The following is a 19,536-nucleotide window of genomic DNA, read 5'->3' on the forward strand; positions in this document are numbered from 1 at the left end:
GACTTTTGAGTAAATTTTTTGCTAATTTTGATGTTCTCCACATTCACCAACTTTGGTCAGTTCTGGACAAAAAACTAATGCAGATAGAATCCTAATACTTTGGAAAAATAATGTATAGATAGTTGGTAACAAACTGTGAAATTTTCATTCAAATCAGACAGCATGCCATTTTTGAATTTCAGCCACGGAAATCCCAATGTGTGGCGCGCTGTTGTTAACTCGGCTATAACCGCGTGAGCAGTTTCTCTGCCAGTAAAGAAGAAGAAAGAGGACGTATTAAACTAATAGCTTGACTATTATTTTAGTGGTTCCCACGGAATATTTTTTAGCGTCGATTTATAAATATTTTCTATATATTAAGTCAACGATATTTTTACTCAAACTATAGACTCCGAAACCCTAAAGCATTCGTTTCGTCGGATTCTTCAAAGAAACAACGACTTTCACTGAACATTACACTAACCCGCTTTATGGCGTAATAAAGCCAAATAAAAATTCTCCAATGTCGTAAGCGTGTTCGCATTCCGTTGCATAATTGCAAATCCGAATATTTTTTCTTATTACCAACGCGCATAAATGTTCGTATCCATTAAATCTGTATCGTAAACCATAATCAAAGTGTCTCCCGTTTATGGCCAATTTACATATGAGCAACACTTTAGTTTTAATGCTGATTCGCACATTGTTTTACGCTGCTCGCCTAATGCAACTTTATTACGCGGCGTGCGGTTTTTGTGAAAGCAACGTTATTTAGCTGCCTGGCAGCGCATTTCGTATGCAGCGAACGCGTGCGGCATAAAAACATGCGCGAAGACAGTGAAGTGAAGGGAGTAATTAGCGGAAATTTCATTACTTGAAAGGGATATGTTTTGGAGAGTAGTCTTTCTCTAGATGTTATAGAATATTTTTGAAATTTGTTTTTTACTGTTATTTTACTTGTGCTTCTGAATTTTAATGCAAAACAATTTGTTAAGTTTTCGTCAAAGATTTTTTAAAAAGTGGCAACTTTTAATGAAAATTTCTGAAGCAGATTTGATTCAACTAGCTTTATCGAAACGTATATTTATGGTTGGTATTTTATAATAGTTTGCTCAGTTTTACTTTTTTTTATTAGCTGGCAACTCTTTTCAAAAATATTGCTTCATTAAGTAATGCTGGAATATTTTTCAAAAAGCTTTCATAAATATGTTTATTTTAGCAAACATTTTGACTATTTCGCTTAGATTAAGTTTTCTTTTTTCTTTGTTTGGTGGCAACACCATATCAAAATATCAAATGTCTAAATCAGAGACTTCATAAAAGTTCAATAAACTATTTTTTTAATTAGCCTATGTTTCGCAATATTTGTGTTTAATTTTCAATATTCTTATTTCGTTAAGTGGCAACTCTGTTCCGAAATATTCTATAATTGAAGATAATGTTTGACACGTTTTCTTGAAAGCGTTTTTAAAGCATATGTTGTAAAAAAAATTAGTATTAATATTTTTATTAGGTGGCAACTCTGTTTAGAAAGTTTTTGACAAGTCTACTAGAAAATCTATTTTAAAACATAGTTTGTAAAAAGCTCAGTTTTATTATTTTGATTGGGTGGCAACTCTGTTTAAAAATATATATATCTAAATTTAAGGTTTCAAGCATACCTTTTATTTGTTACCCATATAGCTTTTTTATTTCATGTTCTTTTTCGAAAATAGTTACTTCTAGTCACTTCAGGTGGCAACTCTGTTGTGGAAAGTTTTTGACAAATCTGCTTGAAAGTCTATTTTAAAACATGGTTTGTAAATAAACTCAGTTTTATTATTTTTATAGGTGGCAACTCTGTTTAAAAATAGGTTTAAATTGTCGGTTTTAAGTATACTATCTTCTGTTTGAAACTCATATTGCATTTTGCATTTATTGTTTTGTTTGAAAATAGTCACTTCAGTTCGTCAGGAACTAGTTAGTTTTCAGAAACCGATTCATGTTTCAAAAAAGCTTAGCGACCCAACAGTTGTCACATTAGCTTTTAGCCTGCCACCACTCAAAAAATTTGTATACTGTTCTTCATTTCTCTACGTTTACTGTATTATAAATAAATTTTACAAAATTTTCCATTTTCCTCGAGTATCTCCCACTAATTTAATTGTTTAAAAGGGTTGTCACGGCACACGTACTAAGGTAACGGTTATGTCTGTATTACGGTCGCTGTGTGAGCGCACGTGTTGCCGTAATTCGACTAGTGAAAAGACAGTGAGCGGTGAATATTTTATTATTTCTATTTAATTTGGTTAACACGGACAAAGCGAAATTGGAATGGAGTAGTGGAGTGAAGGGATATAATATAATAAATGCGCATATTTAAATAGGACAAGCAGTGGATAAAAAATAGAATTAAAGGGAAGTTAAAAGCTAAAAAATAAATATTAATAGATATTCATTGCGTTTTTTTGGGAGGAAATATATGTAGATTACTTGTATAAGTTTTGGAACTGGGCTAAGACGATCTAATCTCATGTTTGAGTAGCCAGTTTTCATGGAATTTTCAAAAGATGGACTTAATACTGCATAATCAGATATTCTTGGAAGATCTAAGAAAAAATATTTATGAGAATTTTTCGAAAGTCCACCCCTTTTATATAGAACTTGGACTGGCGAGCTCTTTAAACTAAGTTGAAAGTGTTCTGAGCTAGTCATGAGCCCTGTACGTCGTGCTTTTTCGAGTTTATACCTTCTTATATATGCATTCTTAGACTATCTTGAACTTGGCGAAAACAATCGATCTTGAATCAAGCTTCGGTACTTCAGAAGTATTTAAAGCAATTTACTTTCTCCATCATACCCAAAAAACTTGCATGTGGTGAGTGTAAGATCACTGGAACTTCGAACCTACAAGTATCTTTAGATACCCATTAATTCTCTCGAAGTATGCAACCTTTATCCGCACTGGAGCGCAAACTTGAGCCAACCTAAAACTTTTAAACCCCATAATTTAACAATTTACAACTTTCGAGTATTTGCTACGCGGGGACATGCTTCCTTAATACATACAACCCCCACTCAACTGCTAAAAGTACCGTTCTCTGAGAAGAGTCTGTTTACAGCCAATTAACGCCATAAATGTTTAGCAAATTTTTGAAACAAATTAAGAAATTCAACAAACTATTATCCAATGCAGAGTTGTATTTTCATACCAAATGCGCAGCAAAGCTCAATTACAACCTTGAAATTCCGTAACCGCAAAAGGTCGAATGTCGTCAACTTTAACATTACTACAAAAAAAAACAGCAACCAGCAAATGCTGAGTGTTGGTGGCGCGTGTGCGCACGGAAAAGTCTGTGCCACTTATGTATGTAAATGTGCCAAATGAGTTTGAGAATGTTCACAGTCGAAGCTATATATTTATATATATAAAAACATACAACCAGCATGCACATGGGCTTCACACAGTCACAAAGTACGCACATACATACTTGTAATCTAGTGGAAATTTCAGCTCCAACTGCTTAAACGTTTCGGTGGCAAGCAGTGTTCCACAAGTTCAACAATTGATATGAGTGGCATAGTCGGTAGTTGAAGTGCACTCACACACAGACGTCGAGGCATATGTGTACAATAGTCTGTGAGCTTGCTAGAAGTCTACACACACACCCACCCACCTATAGCGCCAAATTTAGACGTTGTACAGGTCCGTGTCGTGCCACACTGATTTGAGTTAAGCTCGCAAACTTTGCAGTTTGTTATGCGAAAAGCAATTTAAGTCCGAAATGACTAAGTTATTTTCTTTCTAAATTGTGAAATGGAGACAAGTTTCCTTTCTGTACGCTCTCTTGTTTTGTTTTTTTGTTTTTATTTTTTTTTTTATGGGGGAAGTTATCGCATGTATGGCTGTGCGCGCATATGTGTCTCAGCGTAGGAGCTGTCTGCCCATTGTTTTATGTAGGTGCTGAAGTTTAAGTTGCAAGTAAAAGTGGCAGTAACTACATTTCGGTGAACAGCAGTACATAGACTTTGAAGTTAATGCAGCGGAAATACATTGAGGAGATACTTGCAAGCAAGAAATTTTCTTCGAAATGGCTTCTCGAGTGCTAAATTGTAGTTTTTTCTTAAGTGATCTACTCGTTGTTCGCTTTCTTCAGCGTTCATGTGTATATTTACATACATATAATTTAAAGAAATTTTGATGAAAAATTTACCAAAATTTTCTGGGCGAAATTTAAATGTATTTAAACCTTAAATTCAAGCCATTTCTCGATTTCGTCTTGTGAGTGGAACTTATTCAAAGCTGGTTAAGGAATGCCTAATGCTACATAATATATTATAATAAGACTAGTATGGGTATCTGCCCATAGCAAAAACTGTAAAGCTGAAGAGCTTCCAAGGAAAGTTACAGTAGAATGGAAACAGGTCGGTTCTTCCCACTCTTGATCTGTTCTACTACTGGATAGATGGGATTCGTGGGAGTTTGGCCAGCGCTGGGCCATCATCGGTTCATGCGCTGTCGCTAGATAATTTTGCATCAAGATCGGTCGTAAGCGCTTTGCTGTTAGTAAGGCCAGCCTCTATTTAGTCGTGGTAGTTCTAAAAGGCCAGAGCCAATTTATTTTGCCATCACAACGAACTATATATGTATAGTAGTTCAAGAAAAAAAATAATTTTGTTTAAATTTTGATTAAATTATTAATTATTATTATTACACATTTTTGAAATTTTTTTCAAAATATCAAATTTGAAAAATTGTAAAAATTTCTATATTACCGCAATAACAAATTTCAAAAAATTGCCAACAAAAATCACATATTCGTGGACCTAAATTACCAGAGACAACAAATATTGCGCTAATCGATTAAAATTTCCCTTTAAATTTTTTATTTTTAGAAAAATTCGAAAAATTCAATTTTTTGTGCATGTAAAAAATCATTTTGTGAATTTCATATTTTTCGTAGTAGATACTTTGCTAATTCGCGCATAACCAAAAATATGGAAAAAATTTGTTTTTCTAATTTTTCAATGATAAATCCTCTAATTGACACATTCGTCCAATAAAAGCGAGTTGAATGCACTTTACGCCGCTACAAAGCATAAGCATGGAGCAAAAATATCAATATACATAAGTAAAAAAGCATGTTAAAAATAAATAAATTTGCGAAAAATTGTTAAAAACTCGCAAAGCGTCATTCACATTTCTTTTTTTTTCTCGCTTTCAAAGCTTCTCCATTCATTCGTTTCGTTCATTTGTGTTTTGATTGCATTCATAAGCATATCAGCGCACGCTGTATGCTGTGAAAGTTATTGCAGATGCAACTGCAGTACTCACCAACAACAACAACGCTAACTAACTGCATTTGCCCACCTGTGTGTGTGTATAGCTAACTGCCTGCCTGCCTGACTGGTTAATTGGCTGCTTTTGCCGAAGATGCGCTTGACCAAGCGGCAGCTGGCCACAGATTTGAGATTTGAGTGAAATGTGCGAAAAATTACAACAACAAAATGCAAATTTGCAATTCTGCAATTTTTAGTGAAAATGTGGAAAATATTTTTATTTTCGGATTACACAGCAAATGCTTCAGAGATGTAAAGGCTGATATTTGTATAGTAAATTTTTAGCTGAAAGACTAATATTCAAATATTTTAATGTTTGCAGTAACTTGTTATGTTTTTTACATTTTAATACTTTTTAATTTGTTTAATTGAAATATGTTTTCAAATAAATATTTAAACATTTGCATTTTTAACTTTTCAATTTTTTCAATTAAAAAAATTTTCAAATTTAATATATAATTATTTCAAAATTTTTCATTTTTAAATTTTTGGTTTTAATAATTAATTTTTTTTTATTTGAAATTTTTTTTAAATAAAAAAAAACGATTTTGAAAAGGTTATATGTTTCAAAAATATTTTCAAATAAATATTTGAACATTTGCATTTTTAATTTTTTTAATAATTATTTATATTTTTTTATTTTAATAATTTGATTTTTTTTATTTTAATTTTTTTTTATGAAAAAATCGATTTTGAAAAAGTTTTATTATATAATATTTTTTTTAAGCGAGTAACCTCGTTTCGAAGCTAATTTTTTTAGTATTTTATAATTTTGTTTGTATAATTTTAATATTTCTTATTAATATTTTTAAATTAAATTTGGAGCTAATTTTTTTAGTATTTTATATTTTCATTGTATAATTTCAAGATTTGTGATTAAATATTCTTAAATTAATTATTTAAATATTTTTTTCACATTAATTTTAATTATTACTGAGTTTTTTATTAACTGTTATCATTGTTTTTTGAAAAAAAAATTTTCGAAAATAATTTCAAACTTTTTACTTTTTTTACTGAAATTTCCTTATAACTTATCACCTTTAACTTTAACTTTCTGAAAACTGAATTTACCTTTAAAGTACAATTATTGACTGTTTACCTTCTCACATCAATTCCTTCGATGCCGTTATTGTTGCTTGGCAACGGTTTACTGCCGTGCGTGAAAATTCTGTGCGACACAACGTCACGTTTGATGAACCACTTATTAAATCAACACCGCAGACACAAAAATACTAATTAAAGAAGCTTAAAGATTTTTGCGAATTGAGATTGAGTGGCAACATTTATGACTACTATATTTCACTGTAGCATATTCAAAAAAAAAATAATAATTAGGCTTTAAAGTAAAAGTTTTTAACTGGAAAGCAAAAGCGTTTGTGACAAACATTTCGAAAATAAAAATAATTATAAAAATTAAAATAAAAAACGTAGAAAATTTCAAAAAAAGTTCAAAACTTTTAAAATATTTTATATATTAAAGAGGTTAAAACATACGAAAAAATTAAAAAAAAATCTTTAAAAATTTTTTTTGGAAATTCTGAAAAATGTATTTACAAATTTTAGAAAATAAAATATAAAAAAATTTGTGTATTGAAATATATAAAATAGTTACAAAAATTGTTCATACACGTTTTGAAAAAAGTGCTAAAAAATTTTAACAAATTAATGAGGTTGAAATAATTTCAAAAAATAAGTTCTCTAAAATTATTTTGGAAATTCTAAAAAAATTTAATTTAGAATTATTTGCAAATTCTAAAAAAATTCTTTAAATTTTTTTTGAAAAACTTTCGAAAATAATAACTTATAAAAATTTTGAGAAATTAATAACGTTGAAATATGTATATAACATAATTTCATCACATTGGTTGAACAATTTTTGAAAATTTGCGAAAGTAAGATTTCTAAAAATTAAATCAAATCCGGTTTAAAATTATTTTTATTTAAAAAAACTGGAAAAAAAAATAATTTTACACAAATTAAAAACTTTTGCAAATTAAAGAGTTTGAAATATATAAAATAATTTCAATAAAATTATTTTAAAAACTTTGGAAAACTTAAGAAAAGTTTTGAATTAATACAAAAAACGTTTAATTTCTCACTTCTATTAAATATTTGATATGTTCTAGGTTTCCACAATAAAAATTAATAATTTTCTACGTACAAAGATTTTAGAACAATACAATTTTAATGTCGAAATTCATCTCCGAATTGAGCAGCAATTAAGTTAAAAATATTTAACTACTTATGAAATTCCAACATTTTGAAAATGGTTTCACTGAAATAAGCTTACCAAAGCGAACAGCTGGAAATTAAGAACTACTTCTCAATACAGGTCAAACATTTTCTGTTTTTTTTAATTAAAAATAATTTTTATATAATATTTTCAAAAAGTAAATTTTTTCGAAAAAATGTTTTCAAAATATTTAGTTCAAATAAAATATACAGATTTAAATAAATTAATTAATTTTTCCGAAAAAGGCTTTTAAGAAAATAATTTTTTTATAATACAATATTTTCAAAGTCATTTTTTTTTTAATTATTTCCAAAAACCTAAAAAAAATATTTCAAATAAAATATAAAGATAGTAAAGTCGTTTAAAAAATTTATTTTTGATTTGAACAAATAAATTTTCCGAAAAAGTCTTTAAAAAAATAAAAGTTTGAATTTCAATAAAATATTAAAATTTTAGTTTAAATACTGAAATTAATGAAAAATCATAATGGATTAATATTCATAAATAATAATTCATAACAAATTATTTTTAAAATCTATTTAAAAACTTAAAACTTTTATTGTAAATATAAAAACACTATTGTTTGAATTCTATTAAAATTTTTTCCTTTGTTTTTTCTTATATAAGCTAAATAGATTTGTCTAGTATGCGATAATAATATATGATTTATTTATAAATAATAATTCATGAACAATTTTTTTTTCAAAAAATCATTTTTTTAGAACAAAATCAAACAAAAACCTAAAAAATTTTATTGAATTAAAATATTCAAATTTGAAAAAATAGATTAATGTTTTTCGAAGAATTAAAAATTTTGATTTCAAATTAAATATTCAAGTTCGCAGATCAATAGATATTTTCCGAAAAATTTAAAATGTTGATTTCAAATAAATTTTTAAAATTTAGTGTAAATACTGAAACTAAAAATTAAATGAAATTTAACAATTTTATTCCAACAAATTCATGAGAAAAACTAGTTTTTGAACGTTTTTCAGGTATTATTTGCTTTTCTTTTAATTTTTTTTATATACAAGTATTATTTGTGTTACATTTTTTTAAATAGATATGTCTAGTATGCGAAATCTATAATTCCTTATACAAAAAACCAAAATATTGAATTTCAAGACTTCCTTAGCTATAAGTAAGTGAAACCAAAATTAATTTAAATGTAAATATTTAAAATCGAAAGGAAACGCTGTCATAATATTTTTAAACGGCCTGCATGTAACTCAGGCTGATACAAAAGAAAATATAATTGTTTTATGCACCAAACAACTTTCGCTTGTCAGAGTTGCAATGTCATGAAAAAATTGCCGCTGCTGTTTCGCTATAAAAAAGTTGTCAAATGAAATTACAACAAAAAATGTGATTGTAATAAAAAACGCATTGCGTTCCGCTGTCGCATCAAAGTTGCCAACTCACTCATAGACACTTGTATAAACGCACTTCCACTTGTGCTACTAACCACACAACCGACTTGCCTGCGAACTTGCCGCACAAGTGCTGCCGTTATGTTGACAATAGCGCGCACCTTTAAACACTTTACGCGACGCGTGTCCGCCGCACCGCCAATACTTGATTATTGCCTATTCTGATTCAACGAATTTTCCACCGCTTTTCGCGCTTCGCATAACCGTAACGCTCGCAAGCTGCCGCACAACTGATTCCAACTGGTCGAACGCGTGTTGCTGCTGCACGTTTTTCCACTTTTCCTGCGCCATCACAACGGTAACTGTAGTAGGACGCGCTAGACGTTGGCATGTTTTCATTTACTGATAGTGTAAACTCACCACTGCATTACGAACAAAACACACCACACGCGCCTGCCGATACGAAGTTTGACATTTCATTTCGTGGGCTTGGCTGCAAATTGCAATGTTCTGCCTTCTGTTTTGCTCGCTTATTTGCTGCTGCACGCCTGCTTTTTTAGGGGTGTTGGGGTTGGGGTTGCTCATCTATTCACCACACACGCACACAATTGTTTACGCTCTTGTCCTACCGCAATTTTACAAGCATCGATGACAACGGCAAACAAACAAGCGTAGCGGCGACCGGAGTTTCGGCCGAGGTATGTTCCGTATGTCGAACTGGTGAATGGAAGGGATTAAAGCAGGAAGGCAGCAGTGGGTGGTTGATACACTGGCAAAGGTTGGGGCGTGTTGGTAAAGCTGCTCGCAAATACATATGTATGTATGTAGACTAGGATAAAATAGTGCGAAAATTATGTTGTTGGTTTATCGAGCAGCATGTGAAAAATAATTAAGACCATTTATTTTCCTTCGCCTCAGCGTAGTCGTGGTCTTAGAAATGTGGTCCAGTTCGAGGGATGACCGCTGTGTTTTCTTCGCTGGAAGGATAATTAGCTACTGTTAGGTCAATTCCAGGTGCATCCGATTTAATAACTCACTTCAAGCGCTAGAGTCCCGTTTTAGGGTTAACCTACCAAATAATAGCAGTTCTGTGGTTAAGAGTTGAGTCGACTACATGGACTCATTCATTATGTTTCGCTGAAAAATACGATTTGTCCTATTTGTAGTCTCAATTTTTAACCTAAATCGATTCAAATTTCCTTGTTGAATCGTAGATTTTTTGGAGAATCTTTAGAAAATGTCATCTCAATCTCGAGACTTTCGGCTCTGGATCTGTGGTTTGAATATCTATCTTTCATAAAACCGTTTAAAGAGTCCGAAGCAGCCACCTAATAGCCTTTTCGCATATCAGTTAATTGATCAATGAACATTATAAAGCTCCATTGGTTTAGTGCGGGAGTTTCAGATAAAGTTCAGAAGCTGTATACTAGTAAATTTTCAAGTAAACGACAGAAATGGAAAGTCTTGCCGATTTGATTGGGTTTCGGTTAGGTTGATGAATATAACTGGGCCATTCTCAAGATAGTTTTTTTGGATCGAATTTGAAATGGTACATGGCATACACTTCTAAGGTGTTTGCGTTTGGCGCAGAGCTTTAGTAAACGGTAAAATCTATATAAACGACGCTTACGCCTCTGCTAGAAATTTTGTGAAGCTTCTTCCCTAATTTACAAGCAATTATTCGACAATAATAGGTTCCTTCCAATTTTAAATCGTCTGCGAAGGAAGGAAGGTTTTACTTTTTTTTATAACAATAATGTATTCGGAGACTTAGAAACCTCTCTGTCGTGGTGCGACATCAAAAAAAAATACCTATATTTCGTGCTTGTGTCGGGCTTGAAACTGCGGCTTGCCCAGAAGTAGCCATATACTCAGTATATGAGGCCTCTTTACGTCTTTTGCTTTCTACCTCCTTACAGTTACATATTCCCTTTCGTATCACCCTAAGCGTGAGGCACGAATCGCCTGTCTGCCTTTGCAGCTCTGTTTAAACTTTCATAATTCATCTCAGCCCAAACCTCGTGGCACTTTACCCACACAATTGTGCAGCTAGTGACCGCCGACGTCAGCTCGGTTTCTGCGTCTGCGTCATTTGTTGTTTGTTTGCCGAAACAGCGGAACGACGTGAGCAAAACAAAATTGGTAGCCGGCTTTTCGAGGGCCCATCACATGCATACACAAGTCCAAAGCGAAGTCGACACCACAGTTCTGCTTGTTTTTATTGCTGTGGCGTGCTTTTGGGGTTTGTTTCTTCTTTGTATATGGCTTAGCTGCGTCACACAGCTGTGTGCGGTCTACAATTTGGCTTCTTCGGCGTCCGCCACCCTAATCCACTCGTCCACGTCTCATTAAATACAACTTTCAGTTTATCGCTTAAGCAAAGCGCTCGTCTGCCGCCATTTGAAGTAAGAAGTTGGCAATAATAAACGGTTCTTAGCAAAGCCGCGTACACGCCAGCTATACACTAAGCTCAGCTAGCCATAAACTTGTTAAACCATAAGTTCATAAGCACCCAGTGCGTACGACTAAGCTTGTTTTAGTGAATGTGCTCTTCACGGCCGTGCGTTGAGGCGTAGAAGTGTGAAATTACAAATTTGTGAATTACGAGCTTTTGTAACCGGCGACAGCGCCCGAAGTGGCTTGCCTTGTATATGCTTGGCTAGATCCACAACTTTAAACATAGTATCTTTTCAATATTAAGCATTTCTAATGCGATTAAAACTTTGAATCTGTCACGCTCCGCAGCTACTAGGCCGAACGACGCGCTGCTGTTGTTGTTGAAGAAGCTGGTAGGCTCGTTGGCTGCTTAGAAGCGCACATACAACTTTGGCAAAAAACATTAAGCCGCCGCATGGTGCGACCTGCTTGACCGGCTTTGCTTAGCGGTGGCCAACTTGACGCGCTGTGTCTTCCACCTACTCTCTTTTATCACAGTCTTCGTAGCCAATCTGTGCGCTTGGCTGCTTTGGCGCCACACTGATAACAAACCGCCAAACCACAATTGCCTTTGGGGCAGCATCGTCGTCGTTGCCGTCGCCAAATCTAACTGCCCTGCTCAGCTGCGTATTTTGTCGCTCCCTTTGTCAAGTGCGCTCCGTCGCTTTCTCGCTTTACTAAATTGTCCACCCGTCTTGCCTTACTGGCCACCACAAGCAGCGGCGACGCCGCGCCACATTTGCTGCTACACATCGTTGGCTCACAGCGACTTTATTAAGATTTACGACTGCTTTCGCCATTTCACTCCAAATGACCGGGCGCGCAATGCGCACCAGCTATGCGTGCTATGTGAGGTTGTGTGCGTTTCCATTGAAAGTTTTTTCGCGTCTTCTATATGTATTCATCTAATCGCACGCATCAGAGATAATGGTGTCAAGAGGAAAGACAAATTGTTTTGTAGCTTCAAGTGTGTGATGAGGTTTCTAAGCGGAATGAGACAGGTGTGTGTCGTATTAGCTGAAGATCATTAGATTGATGCCTTCTGCTAAGGATTAGTGATGAGTGATTCATGGAAGAAGAGTCGAGTTAAAACTGAGATTTTAAGCTCGAATAAAGCTGTTGGAAAACTATTAGATAAGCTCTAGAAGAATTTCCTTTTCTATGAAAATGAACATCAGATGAGTTTTAAAGAGTTTTATCATTATTCGATCCGGTCGGTTAGAAAAATTAACAATCAGAATCGGTGTTTTACACCTAAAAAGCTTGTAAGCGGATTAACATTGCTTCACAGCTATAATATTTAATACCTATGAACAAAAAGATGTAGATATTAGTCCAACTCGCTCCAAAACCCGCCAAGTACCAAATATGTCTTTAAAGGATACTTATTTAATTCCAGCTGTCAAGATGCCCTACAGATCTTTACAGGCTAATGTTAGTAAAACATTCAACTACGTCAACTCAAGATTTATTTCTTCCTTTTATAAAAATTATCCGGTCGCCAAAGCTAACCAAGTTTGGAAGAAATTAATTCCTTCATTGAATTCTTAAGACAATTTCATTTGGTCGTGGTGGTGTAAATTGGTTACCATGGCTAGAAGATCAAGTTGTGGACTAAAGCATTGATGGGTTTGATAATCTGACGAAAAAAAACTTTGTCTTTAGTGAAACAACGAAAGGAGTGGTTTTAATTTTTTCAATACCGCTCAAAAAAATAGTAACATATGTATGTTAGGTCTGAAGAGCGTAAAGATTTTGTGAGTGGGGTGAAGAAAGGCTTAGTTAGAATACGCAGAATGCGTGAGAAAAAAATTGTTTCTAAGAAAAAAAAGCCAGTAACTTACTGAAGAAGGAATCGTCGTAGACCCTATATGGTACGTATATACCAGAATGTATATAAATGATCAGCGTGACGAGCTGAGTCGATGTAGATAAATCCCTTTGTCCGTCCGTCTGCATATAAGCGACTAGTTCCTCAATTTTCGAGATACCGATCTGAAATTTTGCACATGCGCTTTTCTCCTTACTCATTTGTCGGAACCGCCGATATCGAACCACTATAGCATATACATAGCTGCCATACACACTGATCGGGCGGAGTCAAGTTTTTGTGAGGAAAGCTTTGCCATTTGACGAGATATCTGCACGAAATTCTGCACGGATTATTGTCTAAGAAAGTTGTACAATTTCTCAAAAAATGGTCCAGATCGGACTACCATAGCATATAGCTGGCATACAAACTGATCGGTCAAAATGAAGTTCTTGTATGAAAAGCTTTTTCATTTGACAAGATATCTTTCCTAAATCTGCCATGAATTATTGTTTAAAGCACAATCTCCGAAGAAATCGTACAGATCGGACCACTTTAGCATATAGCTGACATGCAAACTGTTCAGTCAAAGTCAAGTTTATGTATGGAAAACTTGTTTATTTGAAAAAATATCTGCAATTGCTTAAAATTTATTTAAAAATTTTTCTCTGTAATATTTTCTTTCTTTTTTCCATTTGCCAGAAGCACTGCGCACATGCTTTTAATAGTGTTTTGCTTCGTAAAAAATAACAACTTCCATATTTTTTCTCTGCGAATAGCAAAAACCGTTAGACGCGGAGCTACACTGATGCAGTTTCGAAAAATAAGAAATAAAAAAGGCGCCAAACAGGATTTGCCGCTTCAACTCTTTTTCTCAGCGTTATTTTATTTTGTTGAAGTTTTTCAGTACATTTGCTACTTTTATTTCAAATATTTTACAATTTTTACTTTAAAATTTTTTGTATTTGTTAACCGTTTTTTATTACAATTTTTTTTTAGATTTTATATCCCAATTTTTTGTAATTAAATAAAAAATGTAAAAATTTTCTGCATTTTTTACTTTGCAATTTTTATTCGAAATTTTTTACAATTTTTATTTTAAAACTTTTTGCATTTGCTATTTTGTTTTTAAATTTTTTTTTGTAATTATTACATCTCGCCTGTAGTCGCCTAACCACACATGTGCTTCTCCATATATAGTGTTTTTGTATGTTCGTGTGTGCACAGCAGGTGTGCAGCCTGAAATTGCCACTGCCTGACAGCTGCTGTCCACTCAGCGCTTTGTCTTGTGCGCTTATCGCTTTCAGCATTGTTGGCTGTCCATACATAGTTTTTCTTCGTGTTGTTGTTCTACTGACATTTGTTACATTCTCGTGTTTTTTGTTCTTTTTCTTTTTTCTATTCCTCACTTTCGTGCACAATTCAAATTCAATCGCAAAGTCAAGCCGCTTTGACTCGACCGCCGCAGCGCGCAACTCCCAGCTGACTTTGCTTGGACTCTCATCCTACGCTTTGCATATTCCTGTGTTTTTCACACGTTTTAGTTGGATCTCTAGGAAATTATCACCTTTTCATATTTCTCTCGCATCTGCTGTCCTTCTGCATTCCTCTTTCTCTGCTTTATTGAGCTTTTAAAGTGCCTTTGTAGCTGCATTACTTTTCGAGTCTGATTGATGACACTTGCCTTCTTGCGCTGCTCTCAGCGGCTAATGCGGATGGCTGCTGTCCAACGGTTATTTTTGCTTCATTTTTGTTTTTTTTTTATTAATTTTTTATACCCTTTGTTTACTGCTTAGATACCGCCTTTGCCTACTTGTTCCTTGTGAAAATTAATTTTATTTTTGTTGACCTAACAATGTTGCATTTTGAGACTAAAAATTAATTTAAAAAATATTTGTGGCTTCTGGAAAACGAAAACAGAATAGTTAAATAATTTTTAAAATATACTATTTGGTCGTCAAAAAAGTCTTTTCGTATTTTGTCAATATACATATAGTATGTCGTTGCAAATATGACAATAATGCGCGCAAAAGATCATGGTCCAAGCGTGGTTAGCTCAGCAAATGGGCGCAAAGCCAAGATTGACGCCTCGAAAGGTTATGCTGAGTGTTTGGTGGGTTTGGAAAGGAATCATCCACTATGAGCTGCTACATCCTGGTCGAACGATTGATTCTACATTTTACTGTGGAAAATGGAATAAAGTTGGCTTCAAGAGAAGCCTCTGAAAATTGTTTGTCGCAGTTTTTCGCCGAAAAGCCAGAAAAGTTTTACACTGATGGAATAATGTCTCTAACGGAAAAATGGCAAAGAGTGGTCGACAAAAGTGGTACATATTTGGTTCATTAAAGTTCATTATGAATATAAAAAAATAAGTTGAAGTGTGATTAGAAATACAAAAATACTTTTTCGACTACCCTATAAAAAGCCGCAGTGTTATGGTATTCGTAAAATCTCGATTAACTTCTCAACTTCCGATTATCACAAAATCTGGCAACTCTACTTGACAAAGACTAGTCAAAATTGAAAAATCTAAAGGCAGAGAAAGATAAAGCACATACTCAATACATGCTCGTACTCTGTTCTTGAACCAAATCGTAAAAGTGTTTTAAACCGCAGCTCATTTGAAGCCATTGGCTTTATAAATAGTTTTTTTGCTACCATTAATTTATCGTTATTTTGGTGAAATATCGGGAAAACTTGTGAGAGAAAGTGCTACTGTGGACTAATAAAACTTACATGATCGATATATTATGCTCCTCAGCGCCAACTCAGCTTTCGACTGAGCTCAGCAGCCACTCTCTGCGTTATCCTGCTCTCACTTCACACATTGACTGTAAACAGCACGATCGCCACAGCATTCAGCTAAATACTCAGTATTCGCACAAACCTAATTAAGTGCAGGTGTAAATAAAACAAAGGAATGTCTATGCTTGGCAACAACACATCGCACACCGCTAAAGTCTTCACTTGCGCTTTCCAGCTTCTGACCGCTTGCTGTCTACCCGCGCTCATCAGCTCCGCAAACATACTTGGCTTCTTTCCAACATTTTCTACAACGACGCTTTTCCACCATTGTCGCATCGCTGAGCTGATCGCCGAAACTGGCCACAATGTGACGGTCATCGGTACGATAGCGAATGCCAGACCGACAGCGCCATATCACTACATACAAATCGAAGTTCCTAGCGAGCAATTGGAGAAGCTGCGACCGTTCGAATGGAGAAATCGCACGGCATACTGGGATTTCCTTAAGATGCTGAGTAATACGCTGCTGCTGTCCGATATGGCACTGTCGCAACCGCTGATGAAAGATTGGATAAAAAACGCGAAAGAAAGTGATTTTGATCTTTTGATATTCGGTTATTTCCTAAACGATTTCCAAATGGGACTTGCATCACTATACAAATGTCCGATAATCATTTCGATAACGACGGGGCCGGCGTTTTGGATCAATCGCTTGGTGGGCAATCCCGCAGAGGGCAGCTATGTGCCATCAGCGCTAACGCCATTCGCACAGCCAATGAATTTGTTTGAGAGTTGGTTTAATTTTTGGATTGTTTTTTGGGAGCGTACGTATTTTTCGCGCGTATTGAACGATGAAAATGAGGGATATTTTTGGTGAGTCAAAGGCTTAGTTAAGATAAAGTGTAAACGTTTGACAGAAAGCCGCGTTAAGTCGCTTGGAAGATTGTTATCGATTGTTTCAGCCGCCATTAAACCTTCCCTACTTCGTCAGTTATTAAGCGCGAAGAGAAGTAAAACTCATTCAGCTCAGTGTAGGATCCGCTGAACCCTCTCTCGCTCTCTGTGCTTCTTTGTACGGACGACTCTGTTTTTGGAATAAGCTCTCAGCTCAGTCGTAGTCACACTGCTATAACTGTTGAGCCTCTCCTCCCAATTAACTGTATTCTACAAGAACTCTGTCAACTTCGCTTCAATTTAATTTTAACTGTAGTACGCGCTGTATTTTCACAAATATTTTCGTAAACCTTTCGTCCACGTTTAAACGCGCAAAATTTGTTACAAAAATGCGTACACGCCTCTTATATTGTCAGCTCGGACTACTGTTGACTGTGCTGCTCAGTAGGTGCAACGCCTTCCAACGCCACACGTCGACTGTTCATGGAAGCATCTTATGCCTCTTTGCGACCTACAATTTGGATGCATTTCGCTATCACCTGCGCTTGGCAGACTTTCTCGCGCGGTATCACGATGTTACGGTCGTTGGAGTCTTGCCGATACCCTCACCCTATCAACATTCTAATTTCAAATACGTACGTTTGGCCAACGCCAATCCAGGTAAAACATACGAGCCCTCCAATCGGTTTATGAAATTGTATTATCAATGGCAGCAGTTTGCCGAACTGGGCAGATATCATGCAGGGCTTTTGGACGCGCATCCACCAGGCACATATAATTTGGTCATTGTGGCGTATTACTTGAATCTCAGACACTTGATGCTTGCCGGCTGCTTCAATGCGCCCATTATATTGACCACCGAAACACCTCCCTCGTTCGTAACCAATTGGGAGGTGGGTAATCCGCGCGAGGAAGGCTACTTAACATCCGAATTCGTCGAGAGCCGGTTAATATCAAAATCTTATCTGAGACGTTTAATAAATCTAATTATCGATAAGTTCATTGAGGGGTTAATCGGCGGCGGACACGAAGTTTTCTGCCTCATACACAGAACTTTTAAGTATGTGTTTCTGCTGCTTCCTTGACAATTTGCGGTTATATCTTTCTCATGCAATTTTCTTCATGAACTCTTCTACATTTCAGCTTACACTTCAATTGCCGGAATATCAGAATGGAGGATGTGCGTCGCAATATTTCGTTGGTCTTCACCAATAATCATTTCACGCAGGGGACCATACGCCCAAATGTGCCGACGATGGTGGAGATTGGTGGCATACAAATCCCGGAACGTCGCATTCCTTTGCCACAACACATAGCGGATCATATAAACAAAGCCGAACACGGTGTTATTTATATCAATCTCGGTAAGGGTAACAATTGCACTGACTTGCCCGGAGAGCTGCTCGATTCATTGCACGACGTGCTCGTCGAATCACAACGCTACGTACTATGGCGTTGGTCGCATTGTAGCAAGCCGCGCCAGGGATCGAGAATCCTTTACACGCGCTGGATGCCGCAAAACGATATATTAGCGCAAAAGAAAGTGAAGCTCTTCATAACACACGGCAGTATGAGCAGCTTAGGTGAGGGGCAATATCATGCTGTGCCCATGCTGGGCGTGACCTACTCGAGCGAACTAGTAGGTAACGTCGAGTTTCTAGCACAATACAAACTCGCAGAACGCATCGACGCCTACAACACAAATACGGATGAAATTCGAAGCAAGCTTTTTAGCATGCTCAACGATCAGTCATATCAGGAGCGTTCGGCGCTTTACTCGCTCCTATATCGCGATCGCCAGTTGACGCCGCGCGAAACGGTACTCTATTGGGTGAACTATGTGCTGCGCTATAAAGGCACGCCACACATGCGTTCGCCGGCCGCCGAAATGACACAACTACAAATGCTCGGACTCGATTTTATCATATTTACTTTTTCTACCATATTCCTGATGTGGAAGTTTCGGGGTTTCTTATGGTGTTGCCTAACCGGTCGTATCTTTGTCAATTTTCGTAAATTTCTGCGTTTATATCTTTTTGGAAACGATTACGAGATAGTGATAGACAAATATTCAAACATACGTTACGATGAAGCTGTAGTGGATGAGGCACGCGAGTGTCAAATACGTCCTCAGACTGTTAGAGATCCGGACGCGCCGAGAGTGGTGCCCGTAAAAACGGCACGTCAGCGAAAATTCGCCGGACGGCGCAAACGCTAGACAGTACGGACGGTAGTAACACTACTACACACTTTAACAGTTACACGAATGAGTAGTAGGTCTTGACAAATGGACTTGACGCACCAAAATTGAACTCGACGCATGCGGTGGGGTCGCTGGTGGTGCAAAATGACGGACGAAAAAACGAATCTTGAGTATTTTATATACAAAGCAGTCAAGTGATCATTAAGGCTAAGCACATAGCGGTGTGAAGTGCTTAGTAACGGTAAAAATTAACGAACAGGAGAGGCAGGCATTGAACTCACGTAGTGCTGTGTGGCCTCGTCTTTTAAGTTTTCTTTACTTTGCTTGGGCTTCAATATGTGCTTAGCCTTAGACAATTATAAAAACTTTTAGCGTAGACACAAAATCGTAAAGTTATATTATTGTGTGCATAAAATTTAAAAGAAAAATTGTATATTAACAAAAGCAACAAAATAATAAAAATATTTAGCTTTAATATTGTTTTGCGCGCAGTGCATGGAAACCTTTTTAGTGTTGTTTTATGTAAAAAATTGTATAAAATGTGTTT

At 35.4% G+C, this 19,536-nt stretch overlaps 2 protein-coding genes and 1 long non-coding RNA gene across 5 annotated transcripts in view; 2 read left to right on the forward strand and 1 right to left on the reverse strand.

Moving 5' to 3' along the window:
- LOC120775803 (serine-rich adhesin for platelets) overlaps positions 1–9,193 on the reverse strand; it is a 115,400-nt gene extending 106,207 nt beyond the window's left edge. Inside the window, exons 1-2 of one of the 2 annotated variants that reach the window (XM_040106151.1) lie at positions 8,954–9,193; positions 6,398–6,530 (exon numbers count right to left, since the gene is read on the reverse strand). The gene's annotated coding sequence lies outside the window, so the exon portion shown is untranslated. Of the gene's footprint in view, positions 1–6,397; positions 6,544–8,953 lie in introns of both variants that reach the window. The other variant, XM_040106150.1, reaches the window with a different exon arrangement.
- LOC120775810 overlaps positions 1–19,536 on the forward strand; it is a 43,843-nt gene that overhangs the window by 15,420 nt on the left and 8,887 nt on the right. The gene's annotated exons all lie outside the window — the stretch shown is intronic.
- On the forward strand, positions 15,714–19,491 carry LOC120775804 (UDP-glucosyltransferase 2-like). Of its 2 annotated transcripts, none has more exons than XM_040106152.1 (2): positions 15,714–16,765; positions 17,930–19,491. In XM_040106152.1, exons 1-2 carry the CDS (start codon positions 16,068–16,070, stop codon positions 19,002–19,004), a joined length of 1,773 nt encoding a protein of 590 aa, XP_039962086.1. In that variant the 5' UTR covers positions 15,714–16,067; the 3' UTR covers positions 19,005–19,491. The 2 variants fall into 2 exon arrangements, with proteins under 2 accessions (XP_039962086.1, XP_039962087.1); XM_040106153.1 differs by lacking the exon at positions 15,714–16,765 and adding an exon at positions 17,000–17,846.

The sequence above is a fragment of the Bactrocera tryoni genome, chromosome 4 (assembly GCF_016617805.1).
Source record: "Bactrocera tryoni isolate S06 chromosome 4, CSIRO_BtryS06_freeze2, whole genome shotgun sequence".
NCBI classification, from domain to species: domain Eukaryota; kingdom Metazoa; phylum Arthropoda; class Insecta; order Diptera; family Tephritidae; genus Bactrocera; species Bactrocera tryoni.

What these genes read in the sequence shown, in the direction of transcription:
- LOC120775804 (XM_040106152.1), top strand. Translation starts at nt 16,068, where the DNA reads ATGTCTATGCTTGGCAACAACACATCGCACACCGCTAAAGTCTTCACT. An exon ending in GAAAATGAGGGATATTTTTG is followed by an intron (nt 16,766 to 17,929) that starts GTGAGTCAAAGG and finishes TCTACATTTCAG; the next exon opens with CTTACACTTCAATTGCCGGA.